The sequence below is a fragment of the Onychostruthus taczanowskii genome, unplaced genomic scaffold, assembly GCF_017590055.1.
Source record: "Onychostruthus taczanowskii isolate IOZ18803 unplaced genomic scaffold, ASM1759005v1 scaffold1, whole genome shotgun sequence".
Taxonomy (NCBI): domain Eukaryota; kingdom Metazoa; phylum Chordata; class Aves; order Passeriformes; family Passeridae; genus Onychostruthus; species Onychostruthus taczanowskii.
The window spans coordinates 529015-547127 of record NW_024496525.1 but is presented as its reverse complement, the minus strand read 5'-3'; the positions used below and the strand labels follow the sequence as shown (position 1 = coordinate 547127).

The window sequence follows — 18113 nt, the reverse complement described above, 5'->3', positions numbered from 1 at the left end:
GTTAACATGCCTTCATCTTTTACACACTCTTTCTGCACCTTTGTTTTCCTACGGAAACCACATAACAGGAACAAAAGAGTTCAGAAGAGCATTGCACTTAATCCCTACTGACCACAACACCACAAGGAACACAAGCAGAGCTAAAGGAACTGGCTGCACTCAGCTGAGTTTGAAGGCAGAATACACATGGCAAGTTCCGGAGGTCAGTTCTGGCCAGTAACCTAAGAATTTATGACAATTACTCACAATTTTCACTGTGGTATTAATGTTAACTCACAGGTGCTTGTTTTAACACTTAGCTATATCCTAGCCCAGAGACTGACCTGAACTAATTGTCTTTAAAATATTCAGTCAAGGAGTTTATTTAGAGAAGAATACAGCAATTTTCTTGTAAACAAAAAGGACATTAATTACTTTGCCTTCTCATCAAAGTTAAAGGATACAGTTGCCATTTTCTGCTACCTCAAATGTACATATTTAAGTCTTTCCAACTATAATGTTTCATCCAGGCTGACTAGAAATTGTAACAGTGCTAAGAGTGGATATTAGGCAGGACCTAGATGAGACACAGGCTCAAGCAGATTATTACTGCCTAGCAAGCAGACAACTTCGAAACTCTGACTAGTGCATAAAAAAAAACGTATATGAGAGAATCCAGGAGATGTTTTTAAATTCCTTTTAAAGACTGAGTAATCCTTAAAGCATTTTCTTCATTTCACTAAGTGTGTTTAAAGGTGCTTGGCTCTGCTACCATAACTGTAAAGGTGTTAAGATATTCCGATTCCCTTCTTGTGGAGTGCACGCTTGTGCAGATTAATTTCTTCCTTAAATACTGACCAGGGCCACATTTCCTCCCTGAGAAGAGGAGATTATTAATGCCTTTGGCTCAGCAATGGAAACTGAACTTCTGAAGCACAGCAATGAGCTTCTGACTCTTCATCAGCAACTGCTCACACTGCATGGGTCTGAAGAGTTTAAAGTAAAACCCGCTTTACTCCTACACAGCTTTCTTTCTCTACACTATCACAAAGCAAGACAGTTAACAAGTTTGGTTTTATTAGTAAAACAAAACTATTTTTTATATTTTGAGACAGAGAAAATTAACTGATTATGAGTGAAAATCATCTACAGGCTTTTATATAGTAAAAAATCAGAACCAGCTGCTTGGTGCAGGAGGTTAATTAATACTGCACTTTTTCTTAACAGAAGTGAGTTCAACCAGTGAAACTTTAAATTAAACCAAGAACAGGCAAAAAGAAATCCAGTAGAACTTTGATCATCAGTTTCTGTGTAAGAGAAATTGCTAAGAAATAACATAGAGAAAATTGTAGGCATAAGAATATTAGCTATTTCAACAGAATTATATGAATGATCCCTGCAGATTTTTTGAGATCTTCAGAATTTCCACTATTTTCCTTGCATCATATAGACTATGTCCAAATATATGCAGTGCTTCAAACTCTCCCTGAATTAAAAAGAAATAAAGAAAAATGTATGTGCGTGTGTGCATCAAGGAAAAATAAATAAATAAATATACAAACAAGGAAGCAATTTAATGTGTGCAATAGCAAAAGTTAAAAGTTCTCATCTTAGTGCCGGGACATAAAACAAACTGCTAGTTATTTTGCCAGTTGCCATAAAATATATTAGCTTCATCTGTGCAAGTTACCAGCACAACCCATATACACACAAACTCAGACACAGAATTATTACCAAGTTTCATAGCACATACCTTTTATACAAGGAAAAAAAAACAAACAACCCAAAACCACAATTTGTTTTATGAGTAAATCAAACGAATTTACTCACCACAGCTGGGGGATCATTCCATTCTTCATAAGAAATGGCAGCATATGGGTAAATTCTATCATTGATAATCTGAAGAGTAGCAAGAGCAATTGCTTTCATTGATCGAAAATATGCTTCCCAGAACCACCTTGCCTGTAAAGAGAATAAAATTCACTTTCACATTGCACAGATCCAGTGCTTAATAACCAATTTTGGCTTGCCATGCACAATCTGTTCCACACAGTCTACATGTCAGGTGGAAATTAAATTAGGAGGCATGTTTATTGTAGATAAGAGTATTTCCATAAAGCCTGAAGGCTTCAAACTCAACTCCACCCCTTAAAAGGACTCACAGCCAATAAAAAGAAGCAGCAGCACTATTTTGCAAGAGATTAAACAGAATGAAAATATTTGAAGGAATCAAGTATTTTCACACTTAGATCATATGTTTTCATCCTGAAAAATGTAAAAAGCTGTTTGACTATAGAACAAAATAAATTACTGTTATACTCAATTTTTTCTAAGGCAAAGGAAATCACAGTGCAGTTAAATAGTCAAATAAAAGCATTCTGCCTGAAAGGCAGAACTTAAAAATCACCTTTTAACATCAATATTAGAGACACTTAATCAGATAGAGAATTTCAGTATTCACAAACCCTACCAGACTAACAGCTTACAAGAAACCTAATATTATTTATACAAGTAAAGGATTATGATTTTCACATAGAAGTACATGTCAATTTATTACAGTCGTTAATCCAGGCCAATTTCCAGCACAGTGTAAAACTGCTGAAATGAAGCATGAGATTGTTATACACAGGTGCTCTGAATTTCTCAGATAAGTTGTTCCAAAACTAAGATCCCATGCAAGTTTTCATCTTGTCCCAGTTTCTGTGTAAGACAGAAATTACAGAAGAAAAGCAGGGGTTTGGAAATGAAAATGCTGACTTGTCTGGGTCTCTTTTAAGAGATATAAACATACTTTTTCAATCCCTAGAACTATCAAATGATCCTGTAGGTCCCTATCCAACCCAAAAGGAAACACGCTTAACCAAACCATGTAGTTCAAGAGCTCTGGCCCAAAAGATATGATTTTTTTCAACTTTACTTTTCTTCAGGAAACTGCAGCACATTGAACTTTCCAGAAATTAATTTCATTTGCAATCTCCCTATGGTTAATTATCAGCTATAAGAGTATGTGTTTGCTTCTAGGAGGTAGACCAATTAAAACATATGCACTTTTTCATTAATTGGAACCTTTAGAAGTTTTCAGAGTCAGGACACAGCTGAAGACAATACACAAATTTGGACAAATGCTATTTTACTCTTGATACAGAATTCTTAAACAGCAAAAAGGCTCTAGAGAATTTAAATAACATGCTATGAAAATACTAAATAATATTATTTACCTTATCTAGTTACTGTATTATTTACCTTATTTAATTACTGAAAGAATACCAAGTTACTGGAGGTACAGATCTTAGGATGAACCAAAAGTAACTCTGAAGGTCAGTACTTTTTAACAGAAGACACACAGTGATTCCTGCATTTACACTTCCTTTTGATATTCCTAGACTAAATAACAGTATAGAGGAATGATTATAAGCACAAACTTGCCCATTTTCATGTTTATGCTACCCTGTACTTTACCCCAAGTGTAAGCTATGGGGTTTAGAACTACAGCCTTGTTGCTGAACCACCAGCCCTAAAACTCTGCGAGAAAAAAAAAAAATCTGTAAAAGATTCTGCAGAATATTTGTTACAAAATTTATTGATATACAAAATCCATGTTACAATTTAAAAAGCAAACTAGGAAAGAGATCCTTGCTCTCTGAAGTGCTACATTTACTGTGCAAACAGCTGTAACTGTGACTATTTCAGGCTATTTCAAAATTTTACTGCAGAGTGATGGGTATGCCCAAAATGACACTACTCTGGGGCTTGTCATCCAGAGAGAGTGCAAAGCAACTTCAGTTTCAAATGGAATCACTTCCCTCTCCTCATTTCTCCTCCTGATAGGACTTAACAGCTGGATAACTGGCTGATTACCAAGAACACAGAACAAAATTACTACCACATTCAAGTGTAAAAGCAGAAGAATTACATAAACAGGTAAGAATAAATAAAAAGACAATAAAGCAAACACCACATGCTAAGCAAAAGCATTAGTATTTCTTTCCCCATGTCCTATTTCTTAAGAAAAATATATTATCAAAACAGCAAACTATCTAAAAAGAAAACCAGAAGCAGGTTAAGAATTAAAATAGACCACAACAGCTAACTTCTCTGTTCAAGTATGCTAAATAAAAAGGATTCCAAATTTTATTTTCATGATAGACAACAGTTTAGAACAATTGCTGTAAGCAGCACTAAGTAGGAAGGAGAAACTATTTTATGTAGCCTTTTAACATACAACTTTATAAGCAATTAAGTAACTATTAACAGTGTGAAATAGAGGATTATGTATTCCATTGTCATTAAATGACAGCATTCCTACAATGTTCTAAGACTGCTTATTAATACCGTAATATCTATTATTATCTAGCTTCATAAAAATCAAAGATGGTTTTCTTCCTTCAGCAAAACTAGGATGTATCTGATCTAGTTTATCTTTGCTTAAAGAATGCTTGTAATATCAGGGAAGATAACACCTTTATAGCAGAAGCAAATCTGGAGAAGAGGGCAGAGGGAATTTATGTTTTCTAGACTAATATTTATGTAATTAATTTTTTGTAAAGAGCCATAAAATGTTCCCACAGTTGGTTGTAACATTTTTGGAGTTGTGTTTCTTTAAGGGAAAACTCAAAACCTTCTAAGGGGATTTGAAGTCCCCAAACAGATGTTTCAGGGTCTCATTACTTCCTCCCCACCTTGTTTGCTTTTATAAAGCAGAACTGATTAACATGGGTTGCTAGTGTCTGCTGCTCCACATGCTGAGTTACTAAATATTTTGGGAAAGTTTTCTATTGGGAAGATGTATGTTGATTCCATTTGAAATCTATTTTCTACTCTGCTCGGTGAGGTTGAAAAGCTTATGTTGGAATGTAAGAAATAGAGAGGATAGAAATCCCATGAACACATTTATGATACAGGAAAGAGTAACAACAACAAAAGAAAAAGGTTTCTGTTCCAGACTCCTATGCCAACTTTCTTAATACTCTTATGTAGCTTTAATGAGCTCTCTGTTCTTCTTTTCCATATCTATGAATCCAGGAAACTCAAGAGTAACTTTAATACACTAAGCAATGTTTTTAAGGCATGGTAATTGTAATGCACTAATTAGAGCTACCTGAACACCTTTCAGGATCTTGAAATAAACAATCCTTAAGTCCAGACCTTGGCTTTCACATAGAATTGATTATACACAGACTACAACTATGATGAAGTCAGACTCCTCCTTTCAACTTGAACTGAAATTAGCTTCTAGTACTCTAGAAGCCTGCTTGATGAGGTTTCCAGAGTTTTCTAAGGAAACACAGTATGTAGACCACAGAGTTGCAGAGAAAGCTAACTTTGTATACACCTAAATATTGCTTAGGCCATGGGCAACCTACATGGTTAACAGAGATCAAACATCTACTTTGTACTTTGTTTGCCAAGACAACACAGATCAATGCACATTAACCTGTATGGCTTACAAGGAACTGAAAAGAGAAAGAAGAAATACAATTTCTCTTCTCCTTCTAAATTTCTGGATAAATAGAAAATCTAGGATAGATCCAAAAGGAAAGACATAAAAGCATTACTTTGGAAAACAGTTTTACCAATGCTCTGAAGAGTCAAATCTAGCATACTGTATAACTTGATTGACAATGAGTTTACTGGGTTGCCCAATGGGTTGGAAGTGACTGGAAGTTCTCATTACACAATAGATTGCCCATGAAATTAGTTCATCTGAATTCAATTTCTGCAGTAAATTTAACAAAGCCATGACAACTTCATTATGAAGCCAAAGACTCAAGGAATTGGAGACCAAATTCTCTCCTCTCACCAAGCAGTGAGCACCGCAGACTGAGTTCACAAACATGGGCACGCCAGTAAGTAGTTCTAAGTTGTAGCCCTTCCTTTCTTCCTTCCTCCTGCCCCACTTCCAGCTGCTGCACCCTCATTAGATCAGCCATGAAAACCCATCACTCTCTGTGAAGGCCAAAATTTCTTAACATAATGCAGCGTTATCAGTTTATCTCTACAAATATACATGCACACCTCAAGAAAGACTAGCAATATCTGCAAGACAGATGTTCCTTAAACCAAGCAAGAAAGCATCCAACCCAAAAGCTCAATTCCACTTGATTTCAGGTCCAGGATTTAGTTCAGTTGGACCACAAAGAAACTAAACTGACAATATTCAGGACATACCAGCACAGGCAAGAGCTTGGGAAGGGAGCATTTGCACTTATTTTCATTCCAGACAACAGGCAGCAGCATGCAGCAACAGGGCAGCCTACTCACAGAAAGCAACATTTATTTAGATAAGGTGTTATTTTCCTTAGGAATAAACACACTTGGGGGCCTAGCATCTCTTTATACGCTCTTTACAAGCCAACACTGCAACAGGTTACAGAGTCAATTCATATAATGTTTATAAGTTCTAGTGTTAATGCCATTAATGGTGCTCTGCTGTGGAGTGCAAAACAGATCAATGTAAATCTTTCGATTGGTTTGTGACAAAAAAACCCACTGGGCACAAGGTAAGGACAGGACTACCTTCGTTAACATTTAGATCAAGGGGAAAACAGTCCATGAAAGGCACTTTCTAGCCTTCTGTCTTTTCACAGCCCATGATTTGGTGGCAGTCCGTAAAAGTAGCAAGAGGGGAAAAAAAATTTGCAAAAGAGTAGTAAAATTTAACTGCCCATAAACCACCACTTCTCTCAACTTTTAGGTCAGGCGCCATGATGCTGTGAGATTCTGCCCCACTGCAGCAGTTCAGTGTTTCCAAAATGCCTTGAAAGAGTTTACAAGACCTTGAAATACAACCATTTTCACACCACCTATGGTGACTCTACTTAAATGCTTTCCCTTCTTAATGGCTCTTGGCATTCCTGGTTTTTACTCCCAGCTGGATTAGAGAAGTCTATGCAAGCAAAAGAGTGTGGCCTACCTGCTGCAACAGCACTGGCCTGGAAACTTGGAGATCTTACTTTTAATCCTGGTTCTGTCCCTTATTTACAGATAAAGTTTGACATTTGTTAGATTTCTTGCTTCTACTTCAGCCTCTCAGCAGTATGTGTAATACTGACCTCAAAGAGATGTTGTGAGACTTAACCATTCTAAATCTTTCAAATTTTGGGATGGATAGAAGAATAGAAAAAAAAATCCCAATAACTTTATCTTTTTATTTGCAAATAAAAACTTTAATAAAATATTTAGCTAAGTAACTGAAGCACTGACTGCAGTAACTCTTTGCTAAAATGTACCTTCAATAGGGATGCAAAAGATATTACAGTAAATATCTACAGCTCAGCTGTGCATCTGATAGCTCTGGACATGGAAGTGCACCCACAAGGCCTGCTCAAGTTATATGCCCTACTGTAACATAACCAAACATTTTCAAAGTTACTGAGACACAGCACATTATTTCCCATTGAAACTACTCAGATTGGTCCCAGACAACCTCTCCTCCCCCCAAACTATTGCCATTGGGCAGCAGGATTAAATGGGCTACTGAGGTTCAAGATAAATTGAATTTTTGTAGGTTTGCCCTGTACTCAAGATGCATATGAATGTAGCTGATGTTATATAATAGTCAGATAGCAAACCTGAGCTCTCAAGAGCTCTGCTACTGACCTCCCCTGTAAAAGGGGACTGAAGAGAAGTCACTCTTTCAGAGCAATATGTATTTTAGAAAACGTTTCCCAAGATAAATTTTGGGTTTAAACTGAGGAACTTATAGCCCCAAGTTCCCACATTTTTTTGCTTATAAATTGTAATCTGCACCCTCTTTCTGTACTGTTTCATTGTTCCTGCATCTGGTTCCTTGTTCTAACAACTTCCTTGCTGATCACACATACTACTTTTAGTATGCAGTTCTCCAGCAAAGATGATACTAGCTTGTGTCAGCTAAAACCAGTGACATGTTTAAGTTTTTTACACAGGCTTACAAGAAAGCCTCAGAAGACTTTATACTATTAAGAACTAAACAGTATTTTGTTGTTTTTAGAAAATGGTAAGATTTTAGGATTAAAAAAGAATGCTTTATTGGTTTAGGACCCTTGGTGATATCACTCAATAGGATTCAACACACCTAAGGCTGGCTGGCTCACTCTCTCTGTAATCAGCAGAGGAAAAAATAGGGTGATTCAGACACAAATTTGGACCTCTGGTACCTTAAAATAACTTCCAATAAATCCATTCTTCTCTTAATAACGGATCATGAGAGGCTAAAATAAGTGACTAGCTGTAGGTCATGGTCCTTCTTCCCCTTAAAGCTCTGTTTTCAATAGTGACCAGAAGTAGTCTTATTTTTCCCAGAGAGGCATGAAGATTTGAAATGCAAATCAAGGCTACACAAATCTAGGTTACATTTTTCAAAAACAACTCATGTGTTTCAGCTTATGAATAACAGTAAGAGAACTGTGCTCTGAAAAGTTCTCTCTCTTTTGGGGTGCCAGTACAATTACCTGAAACTGGAGGTAAACTCTTTAGAAATTGCAGTCTGAAAGTAAAAATTAGTTTCTTAACCCCATACATGGACCATGAAGAAATTTTAAAAGCTAATCCATCAAAGCAATTAAATACTGGCAAAATCATGCTAACTTGCCTAACCCTGAAAAGTTTTCTGATTTTTATGTTTTTATAGAATATCAGATTAAAAGCATCTTTCAAATTCAATCTAAACTGGCTGCTGCATCTGTTTCTCACTGCAGACCTATCCAAAAAAAGCAGTAGTGCAGGCAGTATATAAAGAGCGCTCAGAGTAACAGCATGTCACCTCTAAAGCTAGAAAATGGAGATAAGCAAGGAATTGAAGTTTTGGAGGCCCATGATCACTTCAAATAAAGACTAATCCATAATTCAGCATGGGAGTTATCTGAACCTCAAACCAGAGGTACCTCTGCAAAGGAAAAAAGAGGAATGAGCAGTAGACCAATGCAGGGCACACACTGTTGTTTCCAGTTAACTAAGGTGTGCTCCTAATGTAATCTGACATCATTATTTTAACATTATTTCTGAACTTTCATTCCATGTTACTGAGTTATGCACAATTCTCAAGAAAAGCCCTGAGAGTACTCAATTAATCTATTTAACTTATACAAATTATATGAGTGGCCTATAGAGGAATATTCCTTAATTATAAGACACTTCAGCAGTATGAGCAAACAAAACAATAATTTGTATCATTACAGTAAAATATTTTAAGAAAGAGATTCTAGACAGACATTTGATGGTGCTGGTTTTTATTGTAATTCAGCTTCAAAAACAGTATCTTCAAAAGTGAAGCAGTAAGTTGATTTAATTCTTTGTCTCAATATTCTCTGCTGCAGTAATTCCAGCTATGAAACAAGTACCTTTGCCTCCTTCAGATACAACAGAGAGTGAAAACTGAATCTTTCCATTATCCAAATTTCTTTTTTTCCTTTTTCTTTTTGAAGCTGCCAATTCATAAGGGGACAGAGGTCAGAGTTCGAAATGCTAATCTTACCCTTCAGATAGCAGCCACTTGGGAATAACTCACTTCTACTCACTCTCAGTTTTATTGCTGGAGACTACTTGCTGACTCTTAGAAAAGTTAAAAAAAAAATGTTAGTGCAAGCTCAGATATTAAAACTTAGCCTCTTGCACTGCTGCCTTCCTCAGATGCTCCTCTTCGGTGCTTTGAAAAGAATCACATCAATTGCAGTAATCCACACATACAATACATACTGTGCATATACAAGATTGGTTCTTAGAAGCTTATCTGTTAAAGTTAACATTTTCACTCTTGCTTCCACTCTTTCACATAACTTTGGGAGTTTGAGAGGGTTTTTGATTTGTTTTAGGGGTAGCAGGTTTTGGAGGTTTTCTTGCTTTGGTGTTTCTAAGGTTTTCATCGTCTCATGAAGAGCATTCTTCTGCTTAAATACATGACACAAAAGAAGGTACCTTCCATAAAAGAGTTCTCATTCTCCCTCATTAAATGGTAAATTTTTTTATAGTTTTGAAATCCTGCATTACCTTTACCCTTAAAATACAGATTTCCACTATTCCTTGTCCTAGTAATAGCAACTTAATTCTAAAAATAGCAAGACCACAAGACTTGAATAGATAAAAATATCACTTAGCACTGGTGCTCTCCCTTTCCTCCATCTATTTCTGCACCTCAAACTTGCTTCTTTGATTAATGAGTATATCAACTTAGCAACTCTGTTGCAGAAGGCAACATTGCACCAGCCAGGAAACCTGACTTATTGTCCTGGCACACTACAAATCCACGGTCAAAATACTTTTCAGTCATGGAGCCAACAAACAGATACCAGCACTATGAGCAGCAAGGAACCCTCCCCATTCTCAGCTGTGGCTGGGAATACTGTTACAAAATATGGAGACAGAGCCAACAAAGAAAGCAGCAGGATAAGAGGAAAAAACAACAAAACCTAAAAAACCCCCACAACCAAACAAAACCCCAAAGTTTCATGCAGCATTTACAGCTTTTAAAACATGTGATATTAAAATATTATTACCATTTTCTGAATTCCCTTTGCTCCCAAAGAGCTTTCAGTTTGCCTTCCTATTTACAAGCAAATGGCATGTGTTGACACCATAGAAATAACACAGATGAAAAAGATAAATAAATACTACTCTAGCATCCAGATAAGCCATTATCTCTATGTAGTCATCAATAATGATGTAAAGACACAAAAAATAGCCCACTCTCTTCCCTTCAGTTTCCAGGATTTTGCATGGCTCTCTAGTTACCCAAATTTCACCAGGCCATTACTGTAAAGGAAGCGGCAGGCACACCTAACCTGGGGAATAATCAAAAATACTTGAACCTGTATCATCCTTATTATGATGTTTGTTCTCAACACACTCAACATAAAAACAGACCTACAGTGAGCTAGAATTGTGCTATCACTGATTCAACAGCAGTCAGGAAAATAACAGAAAATGAATATATATGTATGTAATTGCAGGGAACATTCAACTACTGCATGCCCAGAAGATTGGGGGTGGGAAGATGTTTTATCCACATTTCTTGACAAGTGATGGACAGCTCCTGAAACTGAAAGCAATAGGTTTCTAGTCCTAGGGGTATTGCCTTCAAATATGTCTATGTTCTCAGGGTAGATCAGTTTTCCCTGCTGCAGGCATCCTGCTGAGAGGTGAGGTCCCAAGCAAAACACAGGAATCTGACTGCAAGTCTTTGAGGTGGCAGGAGCCAAGGGAGGTTCAAAGACAAGGCTGGCTGGTGGGCAGCACCTCTGAGTACTGCTGAGGTTAGAGGTTAGTAAAGCAGGAGCCACTGGCCAATAAAACAGTGTTTGGAGAGCCCACCCTATAGATAAATTGGGGATCTGTTTACACCTTTCCCAGCTTTCTGAGTTACACACACTGATGCTTCCCACTGTGATCTTGTCCTGTGTCCACCAGCATCTCCCTTCCTTGGCAGCTGTCCTGCTCTCTGCTGGTTGGCTTTATAGCATAGCTAAAGGATGCTTGGAAACTTTTAATCAGCATCCAGCATCAAAAATAAATAAATAAAAGCACAACTGCTTTTATTTGTGTCAACTGCTGCAATAAGATCTGGCTTGTTTGAGATTTCCCATGACTGCTGTACTAATGCTGGGAGAATAGAAGCTTAAATTCCCTTGATTAGAGAAGCTAAACACAAGGCAAGCCCAGTGCCAATCACACACATGAAAGGACAGCTTTTTGAAGGATGAAAAAAAATCTAGGTAAGGTTACCACCATATTATAGCTGTCAAAAATCAGCACATACCTCAATTTCAGAGCTTAAGCTCTATACCAGGAAGAACCTGCCCTTTTGATGAAGGCATGTTTTGCTCAGTTTCCTGTAAGCTATACAGTTCTGTTTTATATAAGCACAAACATAACACACATACCCCCATACACACAGTTCTCAACACTGGACAATTTTAACCACAGACACAACTGCCAGCGCTGCTTGAATACAAATACATCTTACTGACTTCTCTGAGGATAAAAGCTGAACCATGGCAGTCATGAGGTTTTTTCCGTATCTACTGGAAAAATTCCATTTAGGACATGGCACTGCTTTCTTCCTCCACATCTTAAAAATAACTGCTCTTAGCTTGAGCTATATAAAAATACCCCATCCTTCATGGCTCAAACTGCACATCATGGCTATCTGATGAAATGGGGAAGGTGAATATTAACTGAAGGTTGTGATAATATTATCTGGTAGTCACACCACAATGAAACAGGATGGAAAACAAATTTACAGGTGAAAAAAAATCATTGAAAGACATCAACAAGAGTTATTTATTACTTCTTGGTAAACATCTGGAATAGCATGCTATTCTTTACTGTATGAAGCCAAACTTCTCTCTATGATTCCCTATTCCAACATTATCATCCTGGAATATGCACACCCTCTACAATCCTTCTGCCCTTCTGCCCATAGCATCTCTACAGAACCAAGTCACCAGAATCCAATGACAACTAATGCCAGCTGCCATTTTAATTTCTATAGAGCATTCAAAATTGTAGCTGATTAAAAAAAAAAAAATGGAAAAGGAAGAAGCCAAACTCCAGATACAAAGTACAGCATTTGAAAGCCAAGGGACACAACAGTATATTCCTAAAACAGCCCACTATTCAGGTTGTAAAAAAAAAGCATAATTTTCCTGCCTCCAGGCATCTAAGAAACTATTCAATATATCTGCATAATTTACAGACAAAGATCAAAGGAAAATCTGGCTGAAGATTATCTAGCAGCAAATTGTTTCTATAGAAAACGTAAGACCTTTCTAATTTAAAAGCCAGATGTTCCTACTGTAAGGCACATTTGATACAGTCATTAAAAAAGGATCTAGATTTCTAAATTCCATTATTGATATTATGATTTGACCTTGTACAAGTTATTTACATATCTATCTACTCACCAGTAAAATGGATACAAGACCAGGGTGTCTTGGTTTATTTAATAGAACAGAATGGAATACTCATATGCAAACTACTACAGCAGTGCAGTTTATTTATGCTACATAGATAAATTCTGAAGTTGTAATACTTTCAATAATTAAAGAGGGTAAACAAAGCAAGCAGCTTTGATAAAGAATGTGATGTGCTACAGACTATGCAGCAGCAGAGGGAAGCACACAGTAACAAAGAAAGAGTGCAACACCAGGAGATATGCTTAATCATCCATTTGTCTGCAGCTAACTGCTTCATGTGCATGACAGGATATTTTCAAATATTCTTTCTAAAAGTACATGCCTTTCCAGTTTCTGGATCATCTGGTTTATCTGTAGTCTATTCAAGTTGTGTATAGCAATCTGCAAAGGGTATCCAAAAATCCACTGTGCAACAAGATACAGACTCTTAAAACACAGATTCTTAAAATCTAATCTGAAAAACAAAACAAAATTGTCTCAGAATAGCATTATTTTCCTCTTATAGTTAAGTTTAACCTTTTACTGTTTAGAAGCTGCCAATGTAGATACAAAAGCAGCCCAAATGCATCTTATAAAAATTATACATAGAGGTGCTGATTGGTCTTAAATTTCTGAGCTCTTTCTCAGAGATGCCACGAAGACAGTTTTCTTCATTCTGAAAAACAACAAGGCAGGACAGGCAAGAAGAAAAAAAAAACTAGGATAAGGATACTCTCTGCAACAACTGAAGGGAGAGGGGAGCAATGAAGGTCTCATATATAAATGCCAAGGATTCTACAACTCCCATGGTGATCCTGGCAGTAAGCCAGGAAAAAGTTTTTTTCTTTCCTTTGCTGTTTGCAGCAACAAATCTTTCCTCTGGGGGAGGGGTGAGAGGGCTGGAACTAACTTCTCTGCAACTGATAAGATGGCAAATTGTCCAGGCCTGACATTTATGGGGGACCCAGAGCTTCACTGAAGCACTCTGGGAGGATTAAAGCAGGGTTAGGCTCTGCAGTCGCACTCCTTAAAACGCTACAAATGGCAGACAGATGAAAGTTTTCTTAAATTTGATAATGATGATTCTACAGAACCCAGAGACAGAAGCTGTCCCCTGTCAGGGAAAGAACTGCAGCTGTACATTTAATATTCTCATTAAAAGGACTTGTAAAAGCCTAAGTATGCTCAAAGAGCATCTAGTGTCCAGATATTGAAATGAATTTCTGTTTAATTGGTTAACAAGAACTAAATCCCATCTCTTTCATGTCAGCTGCACCACCCACAGGAAAACTCCACCACCCATTTGCTTTAACTCTATCCAAGACCATTTCACTGCAAGAATGGGATGTTTCACACGCTGGCAGTGATTGCCTGGAGCCAGCAGAAAGGCTCATATAGCTGTCAGCAAGCTGATAAGAGTTGAAATTACTCTACAGAGCCCTCTTTAAAGAAGAGCCAAAGAAGCACATTAAATGAAAGGGAGGAGGGTCAGAAAAGCCAACCACTCATGTTGTTTTAACGTGGCACTAAAACAAGTCATTGATTTATGCTTGTGTCTTCAGCTCTGTTTGACCTGGAGTCTGAACTTCAGTTCAGGGCTGAGGAACATGGGATGTGCCCAAGAAAAAACACTACAGCTTGTCCAGGTATTCTAGCTGTGGGAACAAACACTGCAAACTACATGTTTTCTATCCACAATTTTTTACCCTGAATTTACATCCTGTTTTAGCCTTTAATTGTCCATTCAGGCTAAAAACCAGAAGAAGTTGTGATCATCTAAAACTTCAATTAATGAAAAGCAAGAATGGTACATGGCCACTATTTGAGAGGGTACCTTCTGGGGCTTCAGTAAAGTGAATTACACATTCACCCAAAGAAGGAAACTATACACCACTTTCAAGAGTCTCCCACTGAAGTGTTTGGCAGCCAGTGAAGTCAAGATGCATTTTAAAAACCACTGATTATCTGACAACGTTAGTACACAAGGCAATATAATACTAAAGTCTTTTGTAAACATGAGTCCTGAAGCTGCCAGGTCTGACCAAATGGCCTTCTGTTCCCATATTCTCCCTCTGACCGAGCTCCACAGCAGGTACCTTAGGAACCCCCTCCCACAGACACAGCAGGCATAAGCCACCACTTCCTCAAAGTACTCTCCAGCTTCCAGAAGTCTGCAATGCAGGAACTTTTAAGCCAGAGGGTATATCTTTGCATTCATCTCTGACAGATTTTCCTTCTCTGGATTTCTTCATTCTGCCTTTTATGTCAATAAAACCCCTTCACTCACACAAAATTATGAAGCAGTGATTCTCACAGGCTACCTCTTAGTTCTGTGAGATCATCTCCTTTTTTTTAGAACAGATTCCAAATAATAAAAGTACTGTGAGACATCAAATGAAATTGTATCCAACAATGTACAGCCACCTCCATTCACTTTTTCATTACCTTCTTATTTTTTAGTTCTGCATTATATTCCTGTTTCATCATCACCAATCATTCATTTTCAACATGAAGAGTGCTACACTATTTCATCAGTCTTCTCTTGAAACTTTTGTTCACATTTGTTCTATCACATAATTTTCAAGATGTGAGAACCACACTGCATTCATGGTGCAGACATACAACAGATTTACACAGTGGCACAGTATTTTCCATCTCATTCTCTATCTCTTTTCTAGAAATTCTTTGTATTTTTTTAACATAACTGACTATGGAATTTATACTTGCACATAACTACTTATTACAGCTGTTAAGAATTCTTTCCCAAGAGACTGCAGCTAGTTGAGACGCCAAAAATGCCTACGAGAAGGCTGTTTTAAATTGCATATATACCCCTTTGTACACTGAATTTAATTTATCACTTCATCATTTGGCCATTTTCTACCTGAATTTCTGTGGCCTAAGGTGTGTCAGTTCCAAATAAAACCTTTCCCAAAGCAGATAATTCATAATGGATAAACACAAGTGGCTTTCTATGACTATTAGCTGCAAAGCTGCAAAGCTTGTCATAAAAGGCCATGTTATTCTGGGGTACTTAACTCCTACACAGGTGCCCAGCTTCAGGGAATTTCTTATCTCCAACCTCTCCACTTCTCTCTAAGTTTCGCTGAAACTGGGCACTAAGAGAAATCAGAAGAGAAATCAGCATGCACATTGTACGTGATCATACACACTTCCTTAGAAAACCAGGAGGAAAAGAATTCCCACACTTAAGAACACTCATCATCCTTGTGTCATCAGAGCACACAAAGTCATCCAGTCTTCCAGAACAGAATTCAGAAGTTTTATTTCTGGGAGATGGGGAGTGTTATAAAGTCAAACAAAGACACCTTTTGAAAATAAACTCCTTACCTAAAATCTCTTCAGGGAGAAAGAATACCTAAATAAACAAAAGAATAAGTCTTCTATTCCCACTACACAGTACTTCTGTATTCTGATTCTATGCCTTAATGAGTCTATCCATGTTCTAAAAAAGTTAAAAGAGTTCTATGTTGGTATTAAGTGAAGATAAATACTTACAAGATGCCTGTATATTCATACAGACAGGTTCACCTCACAAAAAGAGGGTGAAAAAAGCACAGCAGCTAAGATATAAGCTGAGGAAAACTTTCAGACTAGTTAAAGACATTTATATATCAACTACAGTGCTGAAACATGTTTCCAGAAACTAACAGGCTTTCAGAAGAAAACCTTCAAAAAAACCCCAAAAAACTTGTTGCAAGGGAAACTATACAAGGCATGAGACAAGGTGATACCACCAAAGTTTTATCTATTTCACTCTGCAGGAGCAAGACAAAATTTGAAATTTACTCTGTATCATACAGGCCCTACTACGTCTACTTCCTCCCCTCCACTTCTAGAATTTTGCTGTTACATGGGTGCTGGTTAAAGGTGCAAATAAAATGAAAGCCTAGGATGTAGCATCAAGTCTGTACAGCTAAGCTGCTTATCAGCTTGCCTCTGGGCACTTCTGCCAGTGTTTCAGACTCCATATGGAACTATTTGTGAGAGGGGGATGGATCAAGGAAGCTTCAAAGAAAATGAGAATGACAACATTACTGTAGAAAACAGACAAGACAGCAATCCCAGAGATACATAAGTTTCATCCAGACTGCTATTCATTTTAGCAGCTCAATCAGCAGGGGCTGGTTTTGATGGTCAAAATGTTGCCGTTTATAAGAGCTATTATTATAATATCTATTATTTATTATTATATTATGCAAGAATCTGGTTTTCAGGGACATAGGCTGTAGCTGCAGTATTGAAAATATGTAACAATTTTTTGCAACTGTGTAGACCTGGCTACAAGCACGGCAAGCATTCCCTTTTGCGAGGACAGACAGGAACTGGCAATTGCAGAGAGCAAACTGTTCTGCAAGTTTGAACTATAAAAGCATAAGTTAATATAGCTGATCTCCAGAGATCTCAGTCCAATCAGGGATGATGTAGGACAGCAGAATTAATTTTGATTTCCCACACTAAAGCTCTGCTTAAACTAATGAATCTTTTTCCCAGTTTATACCATGTACTGTCCGATAAAAAACTGAGCAAAATAAAATTGTGCTGTAGGAGACCACAGCTGAGGTCATACCAGCCACAGATCCTAGCAGATGATGTCTCCAAAACCGAAACTCCTCCTGCATTTTATCCTCTTCATGACAGTGTTATGTGATGTCCATGATAGGTATATAAACTGGAAGAACACACTTTCAAATATGAATTCTTATATAACTTAAATGTAATGACCTCTCTGTACGAGACTTCCTCTCTTACTCAGGTGATGTATAGCTAGATATATCTCCAGAAACAAAGAAAACAAAATATATGCATGGAGAAAATTTTACTCATTAAAAGCAGACAATCTGAAAAAAAATATATACAAGTATATGTAGGTGTGTGCTTATATGTTTATGTCAACATTTTGAGCTTTATGTGTGATCTCCAGAGAATCTCCTGTGATAAAACATTGCAAAAAATTCCAAAATAATCAAAAAAGAAAACTGGCAAGCTAGCATTTACAGTAATATTTGTTTTAATTTTGATGTTTTCCAAATAAGGATAAGAATTATATCATAAGACAACCACTGAAACCAATGCAGGTGGACAGCAAGGCTCCAATCCCACAAAGGTTATCAGACCCAAAAAGTCTGATAAATGCATGCTTCAGCAAGGAGAAACTCAGAGCAAGGATTTGTTCTATTTACCTAGAAAAAGATGATCTCAACCATATATGTCAGGTTACTGGTAGTCCACACAGTTCCAGTC

General features: G+C 37.2%; 1 protein-coding gene across 1 annotated transcript in view; it reads right to left on the bottom strand.

Moving 5' to 3' along the window:
- The window catches only part of EXT2 (exostosin glycosyltransferase 2), a 71435-nt gene that overhangs the window by 37458 nt on the left and 15864 nt on the right, over window positions 1–18113 (bottom strand). Inside the window, exon 8 of the mRNA XM_041399632.1 lies at window positions 1810–1941. Within this exon, the coding sequence (XP_041255566.1) occupies window positions 1810–1941 (132 nt within the window). The remainder of the gene's footprint in view (window positions 1–1809; window positions 1942–18113) is intronic.